The following is a 26,846-nucleotide window of genomic DNA, read 5'->3' as shown; positions in this document are numbered from 1 at the left end:
GGTGTTCTAATAATAGACTTACTATATTTATTTAATTAACATGTAATATTCATTAGTATTTTTGTTTTGTTTTGCAGTATAAACAAGACGCAGAATGCGCTGACCTCTCTTGAAGTCCAGGAGGAACCAGCGGTAGCAGAAGTAGAAGTGTGTGTAATCACCGTTCTGCTGCATCAGCTCAAACAGCTCCGAGTCCAGAATCTGACGAGGTGTGACAGAATCATGGCATCACACACACACACACATCAGCAGAATGCGTTTAATAATGTGTGTTTGAGGAGTAAACCTGGATGAGGGAGCGCATGTTGGCGAAGTGTGTGTCCATGGCTCCTCCGTGAGGGAAGTTCTGGTTCATTCGTTTCATGAGTTCAGTGAAGCAGCTGAAGGCCATGGCCTCTGAGATCAAGCAGAAACAATCACTCGCCAATATAAAACAGGCTTATTGCTTTAGTTTAAAATCACTCTGTTTAAAGTAGTGCTGTCAATCGATTAAAAACTCACGATTAAGCCCACCTTACATTAAAGTTTTTAAATATGCTTTTATATTGCAATAATTTCACATTCAATCTTCAAATTAATGTACAAACAACATAAAGACAGTATATTTTAAATATTTGTTTAATGGCATCTTTTTTTATGACTGAAGGCCAGTATCACGGACACCAATACTACTGATAATTTTTTCCCGACAACATTTAATCATTGACTATAGCCATTCAACATTACAGTATAATCAAGAGCTGAATCTTCACATAAACCCATTATAATAAATGTCATATTTGAAGTCATCAAACACTAAATTCTAAATTAAATATAGATGAATCCTTAAAGCTGTGAAAGATTGATTTTCTCTTTTTTTGCTTTGACGAACAGACATCACAGCAGCTGGTTTTTAGGTTGTTTTGGTTGCTATTACTTTAAGAGCTGCTGTTGCTGAACGTGATGCGCATCATGTTTTCTCTCAGCTCTCTTCACCTTTTCTGACCCATTTCAGGTCTTAAGTCTCTATTAATGAGCTGAATCGAGTGTGTTAGATGAGGGAGACAGTGCTGGGCTGTTCCAGGACAGTTTGGAAAACCATTTCAGAGACATGTTCTTAATGTAACTCATATATAACATATTAAATGCACGCACAGTTTTTGGTAACTTCATGACTTAACTGAGCACGACATTGCATGCACGTAGTTTATTTCACGCTTTGATATGAAAGGATACAGGCTACAGCGCAATTTATGAGCATGCGCTTTGAGCACAGTACCGTTTCCGCGCTGTTTGACTCGCGCCTGCCGCTGAAGTGAAGTGTAGCGCGCGTCTGAAACGTCTCCGGTTTGATGTGCTCGTAAAGACGTTCTACGACTGAATAAATGCACTTCTTGTCAAGAGAAAAGTGGCATAAACAGCAGTAGTGAGTGGGGTGGCCAACCCTTGCTCTGCCCCTGAGTTAATTGCGTTAAATATTTTTAACGCGTTAAACTGAAAAAAAATTAATCGCCTGCGTTAACGTGTTAATTTTGACAGCACTAGTTTAAAGTGTTTTCCTATGGTCAAGGGATATTTAAGGTGCCTGAAAAACTTTTAATGCTTTTATTAAATACTGGCAACAGATAACGTGATAAAATACATCAATGCTCAAAACAATATATTTCACAATAAATAATTGTCCCATCAAGTTATATATTTGTCCAATCAGATTTCAGAGGCAAAAATAATTATAAATTTTTATATTCAGACAATGCACAGTAGGGGTTAATGGAGTAAATAAGGTAAAACTCAGAGTTAATGTACCATCATCCAGGATGACCAGCAGGGGCGCTAGTAAGTCACACATTCCCTGGACGTATCCAATGTCAAGGTGCTGCCAAACATAACTTAAAACACACACACACACATAAAAAACATGGTAAGATCCACTTATTCCACTTACTTTTAGATTTGGAAAAATGTATCATTTTATTCAACAAAAATGCATCAAAAGTGACAGTAAAGACATTTAAAATGTTACAAAAAATGCCTAAATAAATTATATTTTAACATATTCACATAGAAAACAGCGATTTTAAAATGTAATATTTCACATTTGACTGTAAATTTTGCTCAAATAAATGCAGCTTTGATGAGCAGAAGAGACCATTCTACACAGAATCTAAACTAACATCTAAGATCAGCTTTATTTTACCTGCACATGATGTTGCGCAGTTTCTCCAGGTTGGCCGGGGTGAAATACCAGTAGTTTCTGTCACATCGCTGGACGTCTTTGTCAATGCGGTGCAGATTAAGCGTGTAAAGGTCCACCAGCTCCTGCTGCAAAAGAAACGAGAAATACTAAATAAATCTTTGAAGATCTCACACACATTTACAGGAACAGTTCAACCAGAAATGAGCTGCATCCTTTATGACTTTCTATCTTCAGTGGAACACAAAATAAGATGTTTTACACGTTTAAAGGAGTGCAAAAATAAATTAAATTTGGATCTGTGCCTCACACAAAGCTACTGTATGATTTCAGAAGACTTGAAATATAGTACACAAGTCTTATTAGCTACTTTCATGATGCTTTTTTGGAGTTTGCAAAAAAATATAGAATATTTAATTTTTAGTTATTTTATTTTTAGTTATTTTATTTTATTTTATTTTATTTTAAGGTACCATTGATCTTGACAATGCAAGTCATAAACTAAACTAAATACATAATTTGTTTTACCAGGAAGTTTTCATTTCCAATTTATAAACTAAACTAAACTAATAAATAATTTATTAAATATGTTTTAAAATAAATGTAAAATTTATTTAATGATTTATTTATTATTTATCCATCCATCCTAAACTACACTACAAAAAAAAAATACTACACTATATGCGATAATATACTATACTATACCCTAAACCAGAGGGGGGCAAACTACGTCCCGCCGAACACTTTCATCCGGCCCGCGAGGGAGTTTTTAAAAATGCTACATTTGAGTAACGGTTTTGGTTCAGAATTACTAATTTGATGCAATACAAGCGAACGCCATTTGTTGGCAGTACAGCAGGCGGTACAGTAAGCGACTACAGTAGAGTTAGAAAGCACTCGGACGTTAAGGAGTAAAAATGAGTGTGGCGAAAAAAAGAAAAGTGGACTCTGAATGTCATGTGTTCAAGGAAGAATAGACAACAAAATACTTCTTCACCAATATCGGACAGAAGGCGGTATGTCTAATATGCCAAGAAAGTATTGCGGTTTTTAAAGACTACAACCTCAGTCGTCATTTTTCAAGCAAGCATTCGAATTATGCCGTCAACCTGTCACCTGCAGAAAAGGCAAACAAGGCTTTAAAACTTGCCACAAATTTAAAAGCCCAGCAAAATACATTTACGAAACAGAGCTCTATTCAAGAATCTGTAACGAAAGCTAGTGGCACATAAAATTGCAAAGCACAACAATTAGCTTATTGCGGAGAACAATTAGCAGGCGCGTGGAAGTAATTGCAGAGGAGCTGCTCTCCGAACTAAAAAAACAAAAACGGATGGCTTCAGTCTTTTTTCTATCGCACTCGATGAAAGTACCGACATCACAGACACTGCTCAACTTTTGATTTTTGTGAGAGGAATAAATGAAAATTTCGAAATAACAGAATAACTCCTCGGGATGGAATCCATGATGGGAACGACCAGGGGCCTAAAACTACACTACACACAAAAATGATCCTACTCTGTATACTATACTATACACTAAACTAAACTACTACTAAACTAAAAAATAAAAAAATTAATTACATTTTTAAAATAATTTATCCACCCTTTTGTCCTATTTATCCATCCGCCCTTATCCTTATCTTGACCTTTAAAATAGAAGTCCTAAAACTACACTAAATAAAATAATATGTTTTATAGAAGGCGCAGTGTAATTTTTTGGGTGAACGATCCCTTTAAACTGATTATGTTTTTGGTGATATACCGAGTAGGTGGTCCCGATAGACGACACCGGAGACGCGATGTCGTTCCTGTCTCCTGTGACGGCTAGAGAGTCTGGTTTGGGGAGTGAGTTGTCCATCTCCGGTTCCTCCTCGGAGAGCGCAGAGTCTGTTCCCTCCGGACTGGTGTTGATGCTCGGCTCCATGCAGAGCTCCAGAGCCGGCATTCCCACGACCGTCTTCTCCGGCGCCACGGGACGAGCCAAAGTCAGAGGCGTCCTGCACACGCTGCTCTCCGAGGACATATAAACCACCGACGAAGCAATCTCCTCCATTTCCAGCGCCGAGGGCGAGTCGTCGGACAGGTCTGGAGATAGTTTCGATAGTGAGGTGATGAGGCCGCAGCTCTCCGACTCGGATTCGGTGATCTGTTTGATTATGGATCGACCGGCGTCCCAGCCGATCGTTTGCGGCGCGCTGATGGCTTCATTCAGAGTTCGTATCACATTCTGTGCTTCAGATGAACATTCAGATGAGTTTTGGGGTTTGTTTTCATCCGTTTGAGAGATTCTCGTAACGTCCAGCGACGGCTGTGGATCAGATTTGGCGTCTTGGCCTTCATCCATTTTCAAATACGCTTCTGGGTCTGCTTTTGATTTTGGGTTTTCTTCTCCAGACGGAGAAGACGCATGTCTTGGAGCTTCAATCTCAACCACTTTTGAATCTGAGGATTTGGTTGTTTCTTCAACAGGATCCTGTTGTGATTCATTCATGTCATTTTGTTCAGATTTTCCAGCATTGTTTTGCATTTTAGTTTCTCTTTCAGACAAATCAGCTGCGTTTTTTGAGTTTGCCGCCTCATGCGTTTCTGTCTTAGATGTTTCTTCTGAATTCAATGTCTGGAGTTTGTCTTTTTCTGAATTCAATGTCTGGAGTTTGTCTTTTCTGAATTCAAAGTCTGGAGTTTGTCTTCTTCTGAATTCAAAGTCTGGAGTTTGTCTTCTTCTGAATTCAAAGTCTGGAGTTTGTCTTCTTCTGAATTCAAAGTCTGGAGTTTGTCTTCTTCTGAATTCAAAGTCTGAGTTTGTCTTTTCTGAATTCAAAGTCTGGAGTTTGTCTTTTTCTGAATTCAAAGTCTGGAGTTTGTCTTTTTCTGAATTCAAAGTCTGGAGTTTGTCTTTTTCTGAATTCAAAGTCTGGAGTTTGTCTTTTCTGAATTCAAAGTCTGGAGTTTGTCTTTTCTGAATTCAAAGTCTGAGTTTGTCTTTTTCTGAATTCAAAGTCTGGAGTTTGTCTTTTCTGAATTCAAAGTCTGAGTTTGTCTTTTTCTGAATTCAAAGTCTGAGTTTGTCTTTTCTGAATTCAAAGTCTGGAGTTTGTCTTTTCTGAATTCAAAGTCTGGAGTTTGTCTTTTCTGAATTCAAAGTCTGAGTTTGTCTTTTCTGAATTCAAAGTCTGAGTTTGTCTTTTTCTGAATTCAATGTCTGAGTTTGTCTTTTTCTGAATTCAATGTCTGGAGTTTGTCTTTTTCTGAATTCAATGTCTGGAGTTTGTCTTCTTCTGAATTCAATGTCTGGAGTTTGTCTTCTTCTGAATTCAATGTCTGGAGTTTGTCTTCTTCTGAATTCAATGTCTGGAGTTTGTCTTCTTCTGAATTCAATGTCTGGAGTTTGTCTTTTTCTAGAGGTTTTATCGCAGCATCTGAAGCAACGCTCTTGGTTTGTGAAACCTCAGCATCTTCTTTGACCGTATCCTGAGTAGTGGAGCTGTTTTCCGGTCGCTCCTCTTTGGTCTTCTCAACCGTCTGGTCTCCTGAAGGCGGCTCTCGGCCTGCGGTTTTGGGCCCCGACTCTTGCGTGGATGTCTCCTCTGTGCTGGGAGAGCAGTCTGAGAGCGCCGAGGTCACGGAGAAGTTACGGGACGACGGATGTCCGGAGTCTGGAGAACTGGTGCAGTTTGGCAGAGTGCCGTTTGGGATTCTGGGCTGTGGCTTCTCGTCTTTGGGTTTGGGCTCAGATTCGATCGGGTCCACCTCGTCTACAGAGCCGAACACCTGCGGATGGAGAAGACAGGAGGAGGAGGAAAGTCAGACAACCTCAAACCAGCTCAGTCATGTAGGATTTATGAATTATGAGTTTCACAAATAACAGGTTATGATATTACTAGTTGATATTATTTTGTCCCAGCCTGTGTACAACCCGAATTCTGGAAATGCTGGAAATTTTTTTAAAATTTGAATAAAATGAAAACTAAAAGAATTTCAAATCACATGAGCCAATATGTTATTCACAATAGAACATAGATAATATAACAAATGTTTAAACTGAGAAATTTTACACTTTTATCCACTAAATGAGCTCATTTCAAATTTGATGCCTGCTACAGGTCTCAAAAAAGTTGGCACGGGGCAACAAAGGGCTGAAAAAGCAAGAAATTTTGAAAAGATTCAGCTGGGAGAACATCTAGCAACTAATTAAGTTAATTGACATCAGGTCTGTAACATGATTAGCTATAAAAGGGATGTCTTAGTGAGGCAGAGTCTCTCAGAAGTAAAGATGGGCAGAGGCTCTCCAATCTGAGAAAGTGTGTGTAAACCGATTGTGGAATACTTTGCAATTTGACGTTGAGGAACAGTGCATAACATCATCAAAAGATTCAGAGAAACTGGAGAAATCTCGGTGCGTAAGGGACAAGGCTGAAGACCTTTGTTGGATGCCCATGGTCTTCGGACCCTCAGACGACACTGCCATCACTCATCGACATGACTCTGTCATTGACATTACTAAATGGGCCCAGGAATACTTCCAGAAACCACTGTCGGTAAACAATCCACCGTGCCATCTGCAGATGCCAACTAAAGCTCTATCATGCAGAAAGGAAGCCACATGTGAACATGGTCCAGAAGCGCCGTCGTGTCCTGTGGGCCAAGGCTCATTTAAAATGGACTGTTTCAAAGTGTAAAAGTGTTCTATGGTCAGACGAGTCCAAATTTGACATTCTTGTTGTAAATCACGGACGTCGTGTCCTCCGGGCTAAAGAGGAGGGAGACCTTCCAGCGTGTTATCAGCGTTCAGTTCAAAAGCCAGCATCTCTGATGGTATGGGGGTGCATAAGTGCATACGGTATGGGCAGCTTGCATGTTTTGGAAGGCACAATGAATGCTGAAAGGTATATAAAGGTTTTAGAGCAACATATGCTCCCCTCCAGAAGACGTGTATTTCAGCAGGACAGTGCAAAACCACATACTGCAGCTATTACAACAGCATGGCTTAGTAGCAGAAGAGTCCGGGTGCTGAATTGTCTGCCTGCAGTCCAGATCTTTCACCTGTAGACAACATTTGGCGCATCATTAAACGAAAAATACGTCAAAGACGACCACGAACTCTTCAGCAGCTGGAAACCTGTATCAGGCAAGAATGGGACCAAATTCCAGCACCAAAACAAACTCATAACCTCGATGCCCAGACGTCTTCAGATTGTTCTGAATAGAAGAGGAGATGCTACACCATGCTAAACATGCCCCCGTCCCAACTATTTTGAGACCTGTAGCAGGCATCAAATTTGAAATGAGCTCATTTTGTGCATAAAATTTTTACATTTCTCAGTTTAAACATTTGTTATGTTGTCTATGTTCTATTGTGAATAAAATATTGGCTCATGTGATTTGAAATTCTTTTAGTTTTCATTTTATTCAAATTTTAAAAATGTTTAAATTCCTTTTCCGGAATTCAGGTTGTATAACTTCATAAAACTATACTGATTATGTGAGCAGTGAAAGTATATCAGAAATAGAAAAGGTTATGTTTTGGTGAAAAATTATGAAGAACATTAATTAGAATATTTCTGTTTAATTATTATTAACCCTAACCCTAACATTTTTTTATTGATTTAAAATATAATTTTATACCTCTATACTCTTGTCTTACTGGATAATATTATTGGTTAATATAATTTTGTCCCTGCTCACGTATAACTGGTTTTAAATTTAAGTATGTTTTTAAAAATGATTATAATAATTTTAAAGAAATCAATTCAAGTAAAAACACCTATCATTTTAAAATAAATAAATAAATAAACATTTCTCATTAAATTCAAAAGATTACTCTATACCTCTACTTACTAGTGAATCAGTCTGTTTACATTTCTCTTATTTTAGGAGTAAAACACCATACATCAGTATTGGTTAAATATGAAATATCAGGTTATGAAGTTATTGGTTATATTATTTTTCTATGGTCCCATGTAACAATATAATTATACTGGTTATGTGCACAGCAAAAGCTATAACATAGATGTAAAAAGTTATGTTTTGATGAAAGATTATGCAGACAAGCACTTTTTCATTGGAATATGTTTTACAAAATTTTAATTCAAGAAATTATTACAATTATAATTATATTATAAAATATTATAATTAAAAAAATTAATATTAAATTTCATTAAATTCGATTTGTGAAATATGAAATATCAAGTTATGATATTATTGGTTAACATTATTTTATCCCTGCTCACATGAACTTGGTTACATTACCAGATAAAACAAATGATTTAAGAGATGGCGAAAGATTTTACATTATTATTATTATTATTAACACAATTATGAAAGTTTAAGACAAACACTTTTTTGGGACATTTTTTAAAGAAATTTTTTTTTTAAATTATTACATTTAATATAAATATTGATATAGTCATTAATAATTATTAAATAAAACACTTTTTAAATTACATTATTTATTATTCAATTGTTTAAAAAATATATTAATTAATAAAAATGAATTTTATTTATACTTGCAACTAAATTGAAAGTCACCCTCTCACCAAACAAATTCAAAGATCACATGACCTGGGCTGCACCACATTAATTTTACAGCTCTGTGTTCATATTGTTTGACAGCTACGGACTCATTTGTGTTTAGGAGAAGCCAAGTAATAAAGCAGGCATGAATAAGATCTGCGAGAGCAATGATGCAGGTTGTGATTTGACCTGAGTGCTGCTGTTGGAGTCGCTGTGTGATCCGGCGTGACTCTGTTTCTCGGAGCTGCTGCTGCTGTGAGACGACTGCAGAGAGAAACACAGCGGCAGTCAGTAAACCTGCATGCTAACCATGTGCAGGCGACTCGAGCGCCAGCGCTTACATCCGTGCTGATGGTGGAGTCCTGGCGCGAGCCGTGGTCCACGCTGGCACCTGACGCACACTTGGCCAGAGCTGCGGCGTGCTGCTCCTTCTCCCGCTGACGCACGATGGCTTCACATCCCAGCCACTCGCTCATGGTCTGCTCATAACAGGCTCGAACCTGCTCATCCACCTGCAGAGAACGGCAGCGTTACGCTTAGGAGAAGCCACTAAATACAATATTTTCATATATAATAAATGCAGTCACTGCTTTCGGAGGCGGATGCCTGTTATTTAGGAACGCAGTCGTTTAAGACTATTCTACAGAAATGTTTCTTGAGCAGCAAATCAGCATATTATTATGATTTCTGAAGATCATGTGACACTGAAGACTGCAGTAATGATGCTAAAAATTCAGCTTTGAAATCACAGGAATAAATTACATTTTAAAATATATTCATATAGAAAACAGTTATTTTAAATAGTAAAAATATTTCAAAATTTTACAGTTTTTTCTGTACTTCAGATCAAATAAACTTCTTTAAAAAAAAAAAAAAGTAAATATCTTACTGTTCTAAAACTTTTGACCGGTAGTGTATGCATGTGTGTTTATTTATATATACATAATATATGTGTGTGTACTGTGTATATTTGTTATGTACACAAAAACCTTTACGTTGGATGCGATTAATCATCGCCCAGCACTACCTTTAATACTTGAGTACAAGAAAGTACTGCATTTTTAATGTTCTTAAGTAAATCTTTGAAAGAAGGTAATAGATTTCTAATGTAGTTAAGTATTAAATGATATTTAATGAAACCTAGTGCAGTAAAAAGTACAATATTATGCTTTGGAATGTTGTGAAGTAAAGTTTTCAAAAGAAAAACACTCTGATAAAGTACACTGTAAAAAAAAAAAAAAAACAAGTTGAGAAAACTCAAATCTGCTGAAGCTGGTTGCCTTAAAACTAAGTTTTTTTTTAGTTTTTTTACAGTGTACAGACACTTGAAAAGTACTTTTAAAGCGGAGTAAAGATACTTCTGTACTGTCCGCCTCCGGATCAAGCGCTGAGTCTGCTCACCTCCTTGCGCTCGGTGAGGCTCATGCTGAAGTGATAGTGTCCCAGAAGGAAGGGCCAGACCTCCTTACGCAGAGACGGCTCCACGCCGCCGTAATACACCAGCCGGAGCAGCTCCTCCTCCTCGTACGCCTGCACAGCGCTCTTATATTACAGCCAGTGCCATATTACAGGTTTATTCAGATTTAGAATATGCTTCATGACAACACATAAAATCACTGAGACTATTATAGTTCTATTCATATTTTAAACATGCTTTTGTGATTACTGTTATAGTTTTTATGAATATTTTCAATGTTTTTATGGTCACATATAGTATCACTCAGATCACTCTTTAATAATATTTTGAATATGTTTTTACAGTAACAGTATCATTTTGATACTGTTCGAATTTTTATTAATATTTAAAATGTTTTTACGGTAACAGTATTAAGATACTATTATTTTTTAATTAATATTTTTACAGCTGACATACCATTATAGTTTTTATTAATATTTTGAATATGGTTTTATGGTTGCATATAATTTCACTGAGATACTATTATAGATTTAACTAATATTTTTATGTTTTTACAGTATCTGAGATACTATTATGATTTATGTATAGATTGATTATTGTTTAATGATTACATATCACTAAGATACTATTATAGTTTGTATTAATATTTTTAATGTTTTTGCAGCAACGGTATCATTGCAATAATATAGTTTCTATTAATATTTTAAATACGTTTTATGGCTACATAATATCACTAAGATACTATTATAATTTTTATTAATATCTGGAATAAGGTTTTATGGTAATATTTAAGTATCATTGAGATATGACTGTAGATATTATTTATGTTTTAAATATGTTTTAACGGTAACAGTATCATTAAGAATTTTATAGTTTTTATTAATATTTAGAATGTTTTAATATTTTTGAACAAATATACTAATGTTCCGGTATATTTATTAAGAAACATTTGTTTATAAAGTAAATACATATAGCAATTTATTAAAATCAAATAATTTGATTTAAATTATTTTTAGAAAAGTTAAATTTAAATAAATGACAAAAGTCAGAGATCTCAATATGATCTCAAACATTTCTCATTAAATTTATTAGCAGCTCTACAAAGCTTATTGCTTATTGTAAATGATACTGTTACATTTACATTTGTTTTCCGCTTATAGTTTTCATTTCAATTTCAATGATCATTTTAGTAATTTTGTTGCAAATTTTGTAATTTTTTTTAAATTAATTAATTATTAAATATGTCTACAGTTTTTATTCATTTTATTTTACTGCATCACATTAAACTAAATGGAAAAAAAAAATGTTGCCTTGGCTACCAGTTGAAACATTTTTTAAAATATATATTTATCCTGTATTTCAGTTAATGTTTATTATTTCAAGTAAGTGTTTTTTTCATGGTTTGTTCACTATAACATCCCTGCTGTACAGAACATTTCAACTGACGGTTTATGAAACATCAAGTGCACATACAGTGGTGTCCAGTAGAAAGGTCTTCCACACTTCTGCGGACAGGCCTTCTTTGGCATCATAGGGGATGTCGGGCTCAACGATAGTGGGGTTGACCAGAGCGGACAGGTGCGTGCGGACGGTGGACAGGTGACGGCAGTACGCCAGCCCTTAAAAACACACATCACGTCATGAGAACGAGCACGAGCGCTTGCTCAGAACAGCAGCTACGCTAACTGGGTCTCTATTTGCTTCTCTGATTGGCATCCCGAGGTAACTACGCTCATTGCCAAAAATATCGGCACCCTTGGCAAATATGGTCAAAGAAGGCTGTGAAAATTAATCTGCATTGTTAATCCTTTGTGAAAAAATTCACAAAAATCTAACCTTTCATTGGATAATAAGAATTTAAAATGGGGGGGAAATATCATTATGAAATAAATGTTTTTCTCAAATACACGTTGGACACAATTATTGGCACCCCTAGAAATTGTTATGAGTAAAATGTCTCTGAAGTATATTCCCATTCATATTCACAATTGAGCACTCCAGGGTGATTATGAACATGAAATTATCCAGCCATGGCTTCCTGTTTCACAGAAATATAAATAGGAGGCAAAACAAAGCCCAAATTAATTCCCTTAATCATCATCACAATGAGAAAAACCAAAGAATATATTTCTGATGTGCAGCAAAAGATAATTGAGCTTCACAAATTAGTGAAGTGGCTTTAAGAACAGAGCTAGAGCAGTGAAAATTCCCATTTCCACCATCAGAGCAATAACTAAGAATTTCCAATCAACATAAAATGTTATGAAACTGCCTGGAAGAGGACGTGTGTCTATATCGTCCTAATGCACGGTGAGAAGGAGAGTTTGAGCGGCTAAAGACTCTCCGAGGACCACAGCTGGAGAATTGCAGAAAATAGTTGAGTCTCGGGGTCAGAAAACCTTAAAAAATAAAATAAAAAGGTCAAACAGCAGCTACATCAGCACGTGTTGTTTGGGAGGGTTTCAAGAAAAATTCTCCTCGCTCATCCAAACACAATCTCCAGCATATTCAGTTATCAGACACGACTGGAGCTTCAGATGGGACTGGCTTCTATGGTCAGATCAAACTAAAAAATGAGCTTTTTAGCAGCAAACACTCAAGATGGGTTTAAAAAGTACCCCATGTGTACAATGAAATATACTGCTGTATTTTTGATGTTGTGGCCTATATTTCTGCTGGAGGTCCTGGACATCTTGTTTAGACGCATGGCATCATGGATTCTATCAAATACCAACAGATAAAAAAATCAATAAGTGACTGACTCTGTTAGAAATCTTATAATGGGCCATGTTTGGATCTTCAACCGTACAATAATCCAAACACAAACCTCAAAAACAACACAAAATGGGTCACTGAGCACAAAACCAAGCTTCTGCTGGCCGTTCCAGTCCTCTGACCTGAACCCTGTAGAACATGAGTGACCTGAAGAGAAGAAGCTGTGAATCTAAAGGGTCTGGAGTGATTCTGGATGAAGGAATGGTCTCTGATCTCTCGTCAGGTGTCTCTAACCTCATCAGGCATTATAGGAGAACATTTAGAGCTGTTAAACTGGCAAATGGAGGTTTCAGAAAGTATTGAATAAAAGGGTGCCGTTAATTGTGGCCAATGAGTATTAGAGAAAAACATTTATTTCATAATGATATTTCCCTCATTTTTAAATTCTTATTATCCAATGAAAGGTTAGATTTTTGTGAATTTTTTAAATAAAAGATCAAAAGGATCAACAATGCAGATTAATTTTCACAGCCTTCTTTGATCATATTTACCAAGGGTGCCGATATTTTTGGCAATGAGCGTAAGAACTACAGAAGCTTCAGCCTGGATCCAACCCTTAAAAGATCTGAGATGACCGAACACCTGAGAAACGATAATATCAACTAAACTACCAAATTTTGCTATAAGTTTAAATCGCAACATATGTGTCCCTGCAGCACAGAAGCAGTCATAAGCAGCACAGCTATATTTGTAGCAATAGCCAACAATACATTGTATGGGTCAAAATTATACATTTTTCTTTTATGCCAAAAATCATTAGGATATTAAGATCATGTTCCATGAAGATATTTTGTAAATTTCCTACCGTAAATATATCAAAACTTCATTTTTGATTAGTAATATGCATTGCTAAGAACTTCATTTGAACAACTTTAAAGGAGATTTTCTCAATATTTAGATTTTTTTGCTCCCTCAGATTCCAGATTTTCAAATAGTTGCATCTCAGACAAATATTGTCCAACAAACCATACATCAATGGAAAGATTATTTATTTTATTCAGTTTCAAAAAAATTAACCTGCATGACTGGTTTTGTGCTCCAGAGCCACATATAATGATTGCAGTTAATGGTGTTCACCGTCTGTTTGATTACATGTCATTAACTAACTGCATGAATTTTACTGTACATTTCCGCCATGTGGACATCAACCTGAGATAGTCACCACTGATAAGCTAATTACTAAATATAATGTAGAAACTTTAAAATAGAAACATAAGGGCCAGTTTTACTAAACAGGGCAAATTAGCGCGAGAGCGCAATCCTAAAACAGTGGCGATGGGAGGGAAATCTCTGCGGGTGATTTACCAACAATCCACAAATTAAAGAAAACAGACGTGACATCTCGTTTACATATCGACCAACGCGATATACCAAGCGCAGTGCAAATTAGCGTAGTCGCAAATAAAGACGTTGAAAAGAACCGGAGGCCAAAAAATGAAGGTTTGCTAGACTCTCAGCAACAAACTGAATCCACTTCAAGCGCAAAATAGTTTAAGACATGCTTTTTTTTTCGGCGTTAAATGGAGCAATGGCAGTAATTTGACGAGCGCAAACATCAGTAAATCTCTTTGTGTGATTCATATTAATACTCTCCTCCCATAACTTTTGCGTCTAAAAGGATAACTCCTACAAATGCATATTCAATAAGGTCTGGTGCAAATATAACTGTGTCCTCGCCTTTTCAGCGCTAATTCTTCACTGCGCGTCTTTAGTAAATCCTGACAGAACTGTTTTAACAGTTTGCGCTGGAGCAAGCTGTTAGTTAAACTGGCCCTTAAATTTTCTGTAAAGCTGCTTTGCAAGGATTTGTATTGTGAAAAGCGCTATACAAATAAACTTGAATTGAACTGAAGTGCATCACAAAAGCAAACGTCTGACGCGATACATACAGCCGTAGAAAGCGCGGGAGATGATCTGGTGCTTCATGGTCTCGCAGAGCAGCTTCAGCGGAGCCCTGTTTCACACACAGACAGACATCAGCAGACGCACCTTCATTCACATCAGACTCGACGAGCGGCAGACTAGCCTGTCATGGTTGCATCCGTTGGGAAGGCCGCCGTCCGACGAGCCGTTCTGCGAGCAGGAGGAACAAGACGACTTCCTCGGCGCGGGCTGCCACAGGTTCACCGTCTGATCCATCAGCTCCGGGGCCACTGTAACACGGAGAACACCAGTTAGCCTCATACTCACGACCGTCCTGCTTCAGAAACCCCCGTGACTAATAAAACATGAAATGAAGATTTACAGTTAGTCATTTAGCGGATGCTTTTATCCAAAGCGACTTACAAACGAGGACAATAGAAGCCATCAAAACCAACAAAACGCAAGCACTATAACAACACTCAGTTAGCTTAACACAGTACACTAGCAGGGTTTTTTTATATACACGCATGAAGAGTTCATTTGCAAAAACAGATAATTTTCAAAAATCATGTTTTTCCATTGTGCATTCCAGTTAATGTCAATCAAACTGCAGTTGGGTTATTTTGATTAGGTAAAAAATAACCAAAAAATGCTAGCTGACTAACACAAGAAAACACAAGAAAAACACGATAACATAATAAAAAAACATGATTTTTGAAAATTAAAAAAAACTGAGATATACATACATATACAGTGAGGAAAATAAGTATTTGAACACCCTGCTATTTTGCAAGTTCTCCCACTTAGAAATCATGGAGGGGTCTGAAATTGTCATCGTAGGTGCATGTCCACTGTGAGAGACATAATCTAAAAAAAACAATCCAGAAAATCCAGAAATCACAATGTTTAATTAGTCTGCCTTTAAAATGTCCACCTCCACTCCATTTATTATCCTAAATTAGATGCACCTGTTTGAGGTCGTTAGCTGCATAAAGACACCTGTCCACCCCATACAATCAGTAAGAATCCAACTACTAACATGGCCAAGACCAAAGAGCTGTCCAAAGACACTAGAGACAAAATTGTACACCTCCACAAGGCTGGAAAGGGCTACGGGGAAATTGCCAAGCAGCTTGGTGAAAAAAGGTCCACTGTTGGAGCAATCATTAGAAAATGGAAGAAGCTAAACATGACTGTCAATCTCCCTCGGACTGGGGCTCCATGCAAGATCTCACCTCGTGGGGTCTCAATGATCCTAAGAAAGGTGAGAAATCAGCCCAGAACTACAGGAGGAGCTGGTCAATGACCTGAAAAGAGCTGGGACCACCGTTTCCAAGGTTACTGTTGGTAATACACTAAGACGTCATGGTTTGAAATCATGCATGGCACGGAAGGTTCCCCTGCTTAAACCAGCACATGTCCAGGCCCGACTTAAGTTTGCCAATGACCATTTGGATGATCCAGAGGAGTCATGGGAGAAAGTCATGTGGTCAGATGAGACCAAAATAGAACTTTTGGTCATAATTCCACTAAACGTGTTTGGAGGAAGAAGAATGATGAGTACCATCCCAAGAACACCATCCCTACTGTGAAGCATGGGGTGGTAGCATCATGCTTTGGGGTGTTTTCTGCACATGGGACAGGGCGACTGCACTGTATTAAGGAGAGGATGACCGGGGCCATGTATTGCGAGATTTTGGGGAACAACCTCCTTCCCTCAGTTAGAGCATTGAAGATGGGTCGAGGCTGGGTCTTCCAACATGACAATGACCCGAAGCACACAGCCAGGATAACCAAGGAGTGGCTCTGTAAGAAGCATATCAAGGTTCTGGCGTGGCCTAGCCAGTCTCAGACCTAAACCCAATAGAGAATCTTTGGAGGGAGCTCAAAGCCAGAAACCTGACTGATCTAGAGAAGATCTGTGTGGAGGTGGGCCAAAATCCCTCCTGCAGTGTGTGCAAACCTGGTGAAAAACTACAGGAAACGTTTGACCTCTGTAATTGCAAACAAAGGCTACTGTACCAAATATTAACATTGATTTTCTCAGGTGTTCAAATACTTATTTGCAGCTGTATCATACAAATAAATAGTTAAAAATCATACATTGTGATTTCTGGATTTTTTTTTAGATTATGTCTCTCACAGTGGACATGCACCTCGATGACAATTTCAGACCCTCCATGATTTCTAAGTGGGAGAACTTGCAAAATAGCAGGGTGTTCAAATACTTATTTTCCTCACTGTATATATATATATACACACACGATGTTTGTATAGAAGTATAATATGTAATAATATAGTAATATAACACAATGAAGATGTGTATAGAATTCAAACTATACTGTTTTGTAAAAACAAACAAGAAAAAGTGTGATTTTTCTTTATATTGCATGCATTTTTCTTTCATACCATGAAATGAACTCCTTTCACAGTCTGAAAGAAAACCTAAGATTGGGCAAATGACAAAAATATACAAATCTACTGTTGCCAAAGATATCCATCTAAAAATATTTACCAAATTTGTCAAATTACTACTACATTAGAAAAAAAATATATAGGTCTATAATATTTCTTTATATTATTGTAGATATGTATATATCAATTTTATCTACTTTGCAAAGGCAACATTTCTCATTTTAATTTAGTTTAATCTGATGTACTAAAATAACTAACACAAATAAAATTAATAAACACATTTAATTAAAATGAATACATTCAAGCCATTTAAAAAACAAAAGTTTTAAAATAACAAAACACACCAAAATTACTAAACATTCAAATCAATTATAAAATATTAAAATATGAATAAAACCATAATAGCATCTTAATAATATTAAAATAACAATTTAGTTGATGTTCTATCCAGCACAAAACAAAACTAAAACTATAATATATTTTATGACCATTTTATTTCATTTTAGTTTGTTTTAAAGCAATTCAGGACTGTGTTAGTTACATTTTTGTTTTCATTCTTACGTTCTGAATTTAATTTTTTTTATGTCCATTTATGAGGTCATTTTAGTTTGAGTTTATCTACACTAATCTTCACTGTTAGACATTTCTGTAATTTCTGTAGTTATTTACTGTATATCACCCAGAATAATACAGAATTTTCTGTGACGTCAGACCCCGCATACAGACACTTACTGTATTTTTTTTAATTACTGTATACTACTGTATTTACTGTAACAGCCTCTTTGGCGCCATTCAATCGAGGTTGTTTTATTTTCCTCATTTCTTACAGTACAGTTTGAAACTGTACAACAAAAACATTTTTCTACTGTAAATCTTAATTACAGTAACTTACTGGCACTTTAAAAACCCTTTGAAATGTCTAACAGTGTTGCTTGTGAGCATCTTAATACTAGCAGATCAACCTCAGGTTAACATACCGAACTCCTGACTGCCAGGATATATGATCCGAAACACATAATCGGTGGCCTCGTCTTCATCTTTGTCTGAGAACGACTCGCAGGACTCATGCGGACTCCTTTTACGCAGCTTTGGAAACACTTTTCCCTGAAGAAGAACACAGAATGATCTCCAAAACCAGCGTTTCTTACTCAAACTACTGAAGCATGGCTGTAATAGCGTTGGGCAAACCTTTCCTCTTTGGGACCAGAGCGGAGGATCTAGCTGTCCGTGAGGAAGGAGGCCCGTCTCCAGACACGTGAGGAACTGCAGCAGGTGACCGCCTTTAGGGAAGCGGAACGGAGGCCTCTGGATCCCGTCCTGACTGACCAACACCACAGTACCACCACTGTCCACTGCACACAGACACAAACCTTCAGACCCTACAGAGCTACTGTTTCATATTCGATACGCAAAGTCCTTTAAATGATGAAAACTTTGCTGTTAAACCTGTTTTGCACTCAATCTACTGCATGTCTTCTGTCGTCTGATTGTTAGTTTAGTGTTTTATCCAGTAAAAGCTCTTTTAGTGTAACTGTACAAGCGTCCAGCTTCAGTGTCAAATCGTGACTGATTTTGATCAAGTAAAGGTCAGAATAACTGCAGTCATATCTCCAGATGAACACTTACTGGACTGAAGCAGCTCAGCTTTACTTGATTCTTCATCAATCATTTTCTAGAAAAATCAGAGCGTCTCAAATCTGATCATCAGGATCTTCTGAGGAGCTTTACTTTCACTGTTCCTCAGCGGAGGAATGATCTTCATCTCACATCTTCTGAGGAGCTTTATTCCTTCAAGCATTGCATTATATGTTTGGATCATTTCAATCTCATCTTACTGAGACATATTATTGGAGATATAGAGTGATATTTAGATCATTTTATGTAAGTAACTGCTGTACTGTTATAAAGATCTCATTGATTTACATTACAAGCATCAGAATTTCATCATTTAAATATCAGCATCTAGAACAAAAAAAACTTTTGCTCACTTTGGGCCTCTGACTAAAACTGAGCTCCATATTCTCACTATATCATATTATATGAGCCATAAAAGCCTGATACATCAAATATGATGCTCAACAAAAAAACATATGCAATTTTTTTTTTTTTTGATTATTCTATTATTTCATATGTCAGGCTTTAAGGAGTTAAATATGCTCAATGTTGATATATTCACCTTGCTAAAACCAATTTAAAAAAACCCCACATTTGTTATTTGAAAAAAAAAAAAAAAAGAAAACATTTTTTTTTTATAATAATAATAAAAAAAAAAAAACAAATATATATATATAATTTTTTTTATTTCGTCTAGTTGCACAGGCAACATTTATACTAAAATAAATAAAATTAATAAAAACATTAAAAAGGAATAAAGGCTTGCAAAAAAACTAACAAACAGAAACAGTAAAATAACAAAATAAAATTACAAAAAACAAATTTAAAAAAAAATGAAAGAATTCAATATTAGAAAGTTATAAAAAGTCAAAATATTAATAAAAACCATAATAGTATCTCAATAATACTAAAACACTAATTTAGTTGATGTTGTATCCTGCAAAACAAAAAAAACTCAAATATACTTAATGGCCATTTTTATTTCATTTTAGTTGGTTTTGAAGTAATTCAGGACCGTGTTAGTTCTTTTTTTCATTCTTACGTTTTGAATTTCAAATGAGATTTTAATTTATGAGGTAATTTTGTTAAATATTCACCTTGCTGATGACAGTGCAAATAGACGATTTCCTCCAGACGAATGGTCATGGCAAAATCCCAATATACACTGTGGAGAAATCAGATTTGATTTAAAATCATTCCCACAAATCAGACGTCACAATCATAACGCACGTCACCTTTTCTCATAATCAAACTCCCCCACGTTTCCGTTCATCAGCTGGTTCGGTGTCCATTTCAGCGTCATCAGATCGGCCGTCTGGTGAAGAGAGAGGTATCCTGGGATTGCTTCCATGTCGTCCATCTGAAAGACCGGATGAGATTTATTGGCACACTTTAATGAAAGCGCCACAGCATCGTCAAGCACGTCTAAGTAACGTTTACCGGCTGCACCAGGACGTTGTTTTTCCCGAAGAGCAGCGTGGCTCTGGAGTTTTGATGAAGAGATTCGACGTAATCTCGCGCCCACAGAGACGGCCGGTCATCCATGCTGCCGCTCGACTGCCTCTTCTGGATCTACAACACAACACACCGTCTCAAAACATTATCATTATTCTTACATTTAATCAGTGAATTAGAATAATAAGACATTTGGGCTGCTACCAAGCAAATGAAATCAGTTGCACTGCAGAGGAATGATGCATTTAGATATTGAATGCATTTAACCTGCAGTTACAAATGCAGAAATAATGTTTTGATGTATTACACATAAAACGTTGAATACTGATATTTGAAATTATTAAAATAATAAAACATACTTTAAATGTGAAATTAAACCACCAGCAGGTGGCAGCAAGCCACTGTTAATCAGTGAGTCGTTGCGATTGAACCGAATCATTTAAACAGTTGATTCATTCAGGAACGAAACACCGTCATGTTGCTCAGAGACACAGAACAGTGCTGTGGCTGTGTTTGGAGTTATTTTTGTAGTCAAAATATTGCCCGTTTTTGCTCTAAATCTCTTAATATTAACTTCCTGTTTATTGAATTGTTGTAAAAAAAAAAAAATCAATATCACATTTGTAATCATGCTGATTTTTGGAGAAAAACTGCACTCTGCGTGTGATATTGATTAACTATATGAAGTGGTATAAATTCTCTGCCCCCATGTCTTGAATATTGTGATCGTTCTGAATGTATTTTAATAGACTGAATCATGCAGTGAATGAACACGCAGTAGTCTAGACTTCTTCATGTAATGCGTGCGCTCTGTAGGGGTCTAGAATGGTTTTTGCAAAATACTCGATAATGTCAAAATCACACATCATTAAAACAACAATTACGATATTATTACAGACAATATATATCGCACACCCCTAGTCTCATACAGATATTACTTTCGTCGGCATGCTTTTTGATTTGAGAAATGAACACTGCATGATCCAGTACAGCATTACAGTTTTTTCAGCTGCTTGCACACATTTTCAAAACTTTTTTTTTTTTATAAAACTTTACACACAAATCCAAGAATTGCACACAAAATGCAAAATACCTCGCATCTCTTGCAAAATGAAGCACTGCATTCAAAATATCACAAACACATCTCAAAAGCAAACACCTTTGCCATAATATTAATTCCTGTTAGATTTGTGTGTAACGTAGAGAACTGCGTGTTATGTTTTACAAAAAGTGTTTTATGAAATTGAAAACTGAGTCAAAGGCTGAGAATCAGTGTCTGGTTTTGCAGATTTGGCGTGTGCTTCTGCTGTCTTACGAGAGCCGGGCGTTTTGTGGGGGAATCCTGGCGGCAGTGTCCGCTGTGAATGCGGTGTCTCTGCACCAGTTCATCAGCCGACGGATCCGTCCAGAAATGATTGGCGGTCTTCGCTTTTGTGTACTCCAAAGCACAGGGACCGACTGAAAGAAACACAGCGTTCGGAAAAACATCAGCGAAACGAATCTGGCCCTCAATGCATCATAATATCCCAATTATACAAAAATATACAATTACAATGATCATTAATTTACTTTTTAAAATAAATATATATAAAAAAGAAAATTATATTATATTATATTCTATATATATAGTCAGTACTTGTTTTGTTTTTTTTGGGGTCAGTACTTGTTTTGTTTTTTTAATGAAAGAAATTAATATTTTTATTCAGTAAGGATCTGTTATATTGATCAAAAGTGACAGTAAATACATTTATAATGTTACAAAAGATTTCTATTTCAAATAAATACTGTTCTTTCGAACTTTCTATTCATCTGTGAATCCTGAAAAATAAAATGCATCAGTTTCCACAAAAATATTGTGCAGCACAACTGTTTTCAACATTGATAATAATCAGAAATGTTTGTTGAGCAGCAAATCAGCATATTATTATGATTTCTGAAGATCATGTGACACTGAAGACTGGAGTAATGATGCTGAAAATCTGATACCAAGCAAAGATGCGAGGATTGGGCCGTCAACTGGATCTCTCAGAAGAGCTTCTCTTTCATAAAACTTGCTGAAATATAAATAAAAACAGCTCAATTTAATTTAATTCATTCAAATGAATCTATGTTCATAGTAACATACTTCTACCTAGTTTGCATGTTTTCCATTTCCAGTGTAACAAACTACTCTCTTAAAAATAAAGCTGCTTAAAAGGTTCTTCAGATGTTAAAGGTTCTTTATGGAACCATTCAGACAGAAAAGATTCTTCTATGGCATCGAGAAACTTAACTTAAGCACCTTCATTTTTAAGAGTGTAACTGGAGGCCTGTACACAAAATTGGACAAAGTTTTTATTTGTGTCCCTGCAGCACAGAAGCAGTCATAAGCAGCAGCTATATTTGTAGCAATAGCCAACAATACATTGTATGGGTCAAAATTATACATTTTTCTTTTATGCCAAAAATCATTTGGATATTAAGTAAAGATCATGTTCCATGAAGATATTTTGTCAATTTCTTACTGTAAATATATCAAAACTTCATTTTTGATTAGTAATATGCATTGCTAAGAACTTCATTTGAACAACTTTAAAGGTGATTTTCTCAGTATTTAGATTTTTTTGCACCCTCAGATTCCAGATTTTCCAGCTTTCAGATGATGTATAAATCTCAATTTCCAAAAAATGACCCTTATGACTGGTTTTGTGCTCCAGGGTCACATTTGTGAACTGAATGCCACTGAATTTAACATGTAACAAACACAGTGTGCTAGTATTCCATTCCAGACCACAGTCTGTATCCTGTCAGAAATGATATCTTTTATTATATATGAATTCCTCACCTGCTGTTCTCCACCAAATACAGGACGATTTTGTCCAGCAGCTTCTCTGTGAGCGCCGTGCGGATCCACAGGTGTTTGATGGCCAGCGGCGACAGGTTTGGCGGCCGGGGCTGTTTCCGCACACTCTCTTGACTCGTCTGACTCTGGTTTTGTCTTGTGTTGTGAAAGTTAAAATCATAGTGATTTAATGAAAATCAAAATAATTGACCCCATTTACTTTGGATACTCAATACTCAAACATACGATTCATCAGGGCACAATCATCATTCATTTCAAACCAGCAGAAATATTTAGATTACCAATTTAATAATAATAATAATAATAATAACAATAATAATAATAATAATTAGTATTATTGCTAACAATAATATGAATAATTAAATGTAAAGACATTATTAATAATTCATAAAATAATAATAATAAACATAAATTAATAAAATTATATGCATGTAATTATATTTTTAAATAATTACAAATAAATACAATACTGATAATATTTTTATTATTCATTATTGTTAAAATTATTAACAGAAAAGAAAAAAGATAATGCCAGAAATGTGACAATTTTACCTAAACATAGCAATAATAATAATAATAACAACAATTATTAGTAGTATTATTAATTGTAACATATTAATAACTACTTGATATGAATATCATACCCTTATAATGCTAATAATAATAATAATAATAATTATTATTATTATTATTATATTTTCATTTATATAACACCTTTCTAAGAAAAAGGAACAGACAAAGAACACAGGGTAATGCCAGAAATGTAATAATCTAATAATAATAATAATAATAACAATAACAATAACAATAACAACAATAACAAATGGATTAAAATTTATATAATAATATCCTTAATAATAATAATAATAATAATAATAATAATAATAATAATAATAATAATAATGTATTGTTTCTCACTTGTTCTCGATGATTTGCTCCAGTTCCTGAACTTTTCTGCAGAGTTCCTCAGCTGCTGGAAACATCTTCCCCACCTTCATGAAGAGAGCCGTCAGCTTGTTGCTGCGCAGGAATCCAGCGGCCCGTCGCTTCAGACCGTGAAGAACACACGCTTCCACCACACCTGCACAAACACCACAGATCTGAGTGTGTTTAGCTGAGAGAGACCACAGCTGCTGGATCACAGGAGGAGCTGAATCATCACACGCACGCACACACACACACACACGCGCACACGCGCGCACTGACACACACGCACAAATGAAATGATTAAACTAGTATATTAATACTCAATAAGCATGCTTACACACATACATGCACACACATTTTGTTGCAGATATAGATATTTGAAATAAATGATCAGTGACACAAAACTTATTGCAAGTCTTCTCTTTTTAAGAGTTTATATGCCATTTTCAGGTTTCACTGTAATCATAATCTGGCATAACTGTAAAAATGGATATGTCTCCATGAACAAAATGGTAAACTTTGACTCAATGTGATTTTAAATGTTATAACAGTGATTTTATAATGTCTAAGTATGAATCCATAAGCAAACCTATGAACAGTACTGTTTTAGTGCGTTTAATGAGCCCATTAGTGGTCTTCCGCTGCCATCTAGTGGATATAATTGCAATTTCTCATACAACACTGTGTTTTTCACTTTTATAACTATTATAGTGTTATTTTTTGTCCAATCTCTCTTAAATTTTGCTTGTTTAAAATGAAATTATGCATCATTTTACACAGTTTTGAGAAGTTGTGGGCTTTCTTTTAGGATTTAAAGACCTTGGGGTACACTATGTAAAGAACATATTATAAAATGACCGGTTTATAGTTGTCCAAATGCAAATGCATTTTTTTGATAATTATTGACCTAGATAGTCTAGAGAATTGTACTGCACTGATTTTATTGATCTTGAATTAAAAACCTATGACTAGTTCACAAAAGTAGGTTTTTTAAATAAACTCAAATATTTAAAGAACAGTTTGACTGACAGCATTAGTCAGTCAAACTGTTGATATTATGATATTACGCAGCGTCTCTCACAAATGTCTCCATGGTTGCAAGGCATGCTCCCTGTGCAAGCAGCACTGCATAATATCATTGCGCCTGCTGCACCCATGGTACGGCAGCAAAGTTAGTTCCTAGCCATATAGGCCTAGAAAAATTGCAACTTTTCATTTTACATCAGTCTTAGTACACAATGTAACTACAGAAGAGTCAAGTTTTAAGTAGGAAAAATATCTAAACTCTTTGGTCATTTTTGAGCGAGATGCTAATGGTCTAATCAGATTCAATAATCTATGCTAAGCTGCAGCTAAATGTGCTGCAGCCAGACCTGGAGATCGGCTGAATGGATTGGAAAATGGTAAAACTCAACTGTTTAACTCTTGGGGAGTTGGAAAATGAGCCTATTTTCAAAAATAGTGGAGTGTTCCTTTAAGGGAGGAAGGAGCAGACGAGGGAACCAGGGAAACACAAGCACAGAGCACAAGATTTGATGTTAGGCACCAGACGACGAAATTAGGAACAGAACTCACTTTAAATGAACAACTAAACGAGGGGATCACGAGACACACCTGGGATCAATGAACACATTGAACAGGAACAAAACCAAATATGGGCATTAGAGAACACAAGGGAAAACTAGGTCACTGGGAGCACTTGGTGAGGAAAACAAACACAAAACAGTCCATGGGCGTGACATTACTCCCCCCTCCCAGAAGGCGTGTCCCGCGCCGTAACAACTCCAACGGGGGGGGGTCTCGGAGGCTAGTGCAGGACGGGGACAAGGAAGGCCTCCATGGCAGAGCAGGCAGTCCAGGGAGCCAGGGAGACGATAGGAGGAACCAGGGCGGACCAGACAGAGACAGGAGGGGCTTGGAGCAGGAGGAGTTATGCGGGACCCAGGCCACAGCCATAATGGTGACCCATGGTGGAGCAGACAGAGGGAGGAGCCATGGAGGAGGAAGGGCTGACGACTCCAGGGGGCCAACTGACTGCGACGAAGCAATCCCAAGGCAGAGACGAAGAGCTGATGAGCCAGGGCGACGGGGAGGATCCGGAGGGCCACGGTGAAACTAATGCCTCCGGCAACCTTCGCGGAGGTGTGGATCTGAAAGGCCGCAGTGGAGTCGAAGCGACAGAGGACCAAGGTGGAGCCGAGGGGATGGAGGAGCCTGATAGAGCTGGAGGGACGAAGGGACGAGGCGCAGCTGGAGGAGTGGATCCCGAGGCGCAGGATGGTCGCCGCCAGACCAAAGCGGAGCCAGAGGGACGAGGGAGCCCGGTGGAGCCAGTGGACTGCCAGGCCACGGTGGAGAAGAGGGACCTAGGAGCCATGGTGGAGCCGACGGGTCAAGGCGGAAAATAGGAGCCCTCTCTGGGCTGGACGTGGGAACAAGGGTGACAGAGGGCTCCGAAGAAGGAGAGAGGAGAGGGGGCAGGTCAGCATCCCTGTCAATTAGATCCCCTTCCGCTTTCCCTTTACCCAGATCCATAGACAGCTCACCCTCAGCCATGTTGCAGTGAGGAAAATACACAGTAAAACTTCTTCTGTATTTGGTCCGGTGTTCTGTCACACTACGCCGGGTGTGTGTTCACTGCTGTGTGTGTGTGCACTTGTTCACTACTCACTGCTGTGTGTGTGCACTTGGATGGGTTAAATGCAGAGCACCATTTTGAGTATGGGTCACCATACTTGACAATACGTCACGACTTAACTTAGCAGACGTGGATATAACACAAAACGAGAGTCATTAATAATCCAACCAGGGAAACACAGAGCACAAGGTTTGTCGTTAGGCACCAGATGA

General features: G+C 36.9%; 1 protein-coding gene across 1 annotated transcript in view; it reads right to left on the bottom strand.

The window, feature by feature from the left end:
* sgsm1b (small G protein signaling modulator 1b) overlaps positions 1-26,846 on the bottom strand; it is a 34,593-nt gene that overhangs the window by 2,983 nt on the left and 4,764 nt on the right. Inside the window, exons 4-24 of the mRNA XM_058789877.1 lie at positions 23,988-24,150; positions 23,052-23,204; positions 22,214-22,281; positions 21,543-21,685; positions 20,213-20,344; positions 20,008-20,132; positions 19,870-19,937; positions 18,347-18,510; positions 18,136-18,262; positions 14,907-15,033; positions 14,770-14,834; positions 11,579-11,724; positions 10,090-10,218; positions 9,030-9,200; positions 8,878-8,952; positions 5,373-5,946; positions 3,938-4,821; positions 2,177-2,301; positions 1,786-1,868; positions 287-396; positions 105-201 (exon numbers count right to left, since the gene is read on the bottom strand). Coding sequence (XP_058645860.1) covers positions 105-201; positions 287-396; positions 1,786-1,868; positions 2,177-2,301; positions 3,938-4,821; positions 5,373-5,946; positions 8,878-8,952; positions 9,030-9,200; positions 10,090-10,218; positions 11,579-11,724; positions 14,770-14,834; positions 14,907-15,033; positions 18,136-18,262; positions 18,347-18,510; positions 19,870-19,937; positions 20,008-20,132; positions 20,213-20,344; positions 21,543-21,685; positions 22,214-22,281; positions 23,052-23,204; positions 23,988-24,150 — 3,729 coding nt within the window. The remainder of the gene's footprint in view (positions 1-104; positions 202-286; positions 397-1,785; positions 1,869-2,176; positions 2,302-3,937; positions 4,822-5,372; positions 5,947-8,877; positions 8,953-9,029; positions 9,201-10,089; positions 10,219-11,578; positions 11,725-14,769; positions 14,835-14,906; positions 15,034-18,135; positions 18,263-18,346; positions 18,511-19,869; positions 19,938-20,007; positions 20,133-20,212; positions 20,345-21,542; positions 21,686-22,213; positions 22,282-23,051; positions 23,205-23,987; positions 24,151-26,846) is intronic.

Source organism: Onychostoma macrolepis, chromosome 10, assembly GCF_012432095.1.
Source record: "Onychostoma macrolepis isolate SWU-2019 chromosome 10, ASM1243209v1, whole genome shotgun sequence".
NCBI classification, from domain to species: Eukaryota; Metazoa; Chordata; class Actinopteri; order Cypriniformes; family Cyprinidae; genus Onychostoma; species Onychostoma macrolepis.
This window is presented reverse-complemented; position numbering and strand designations above follow the sequence as displayed.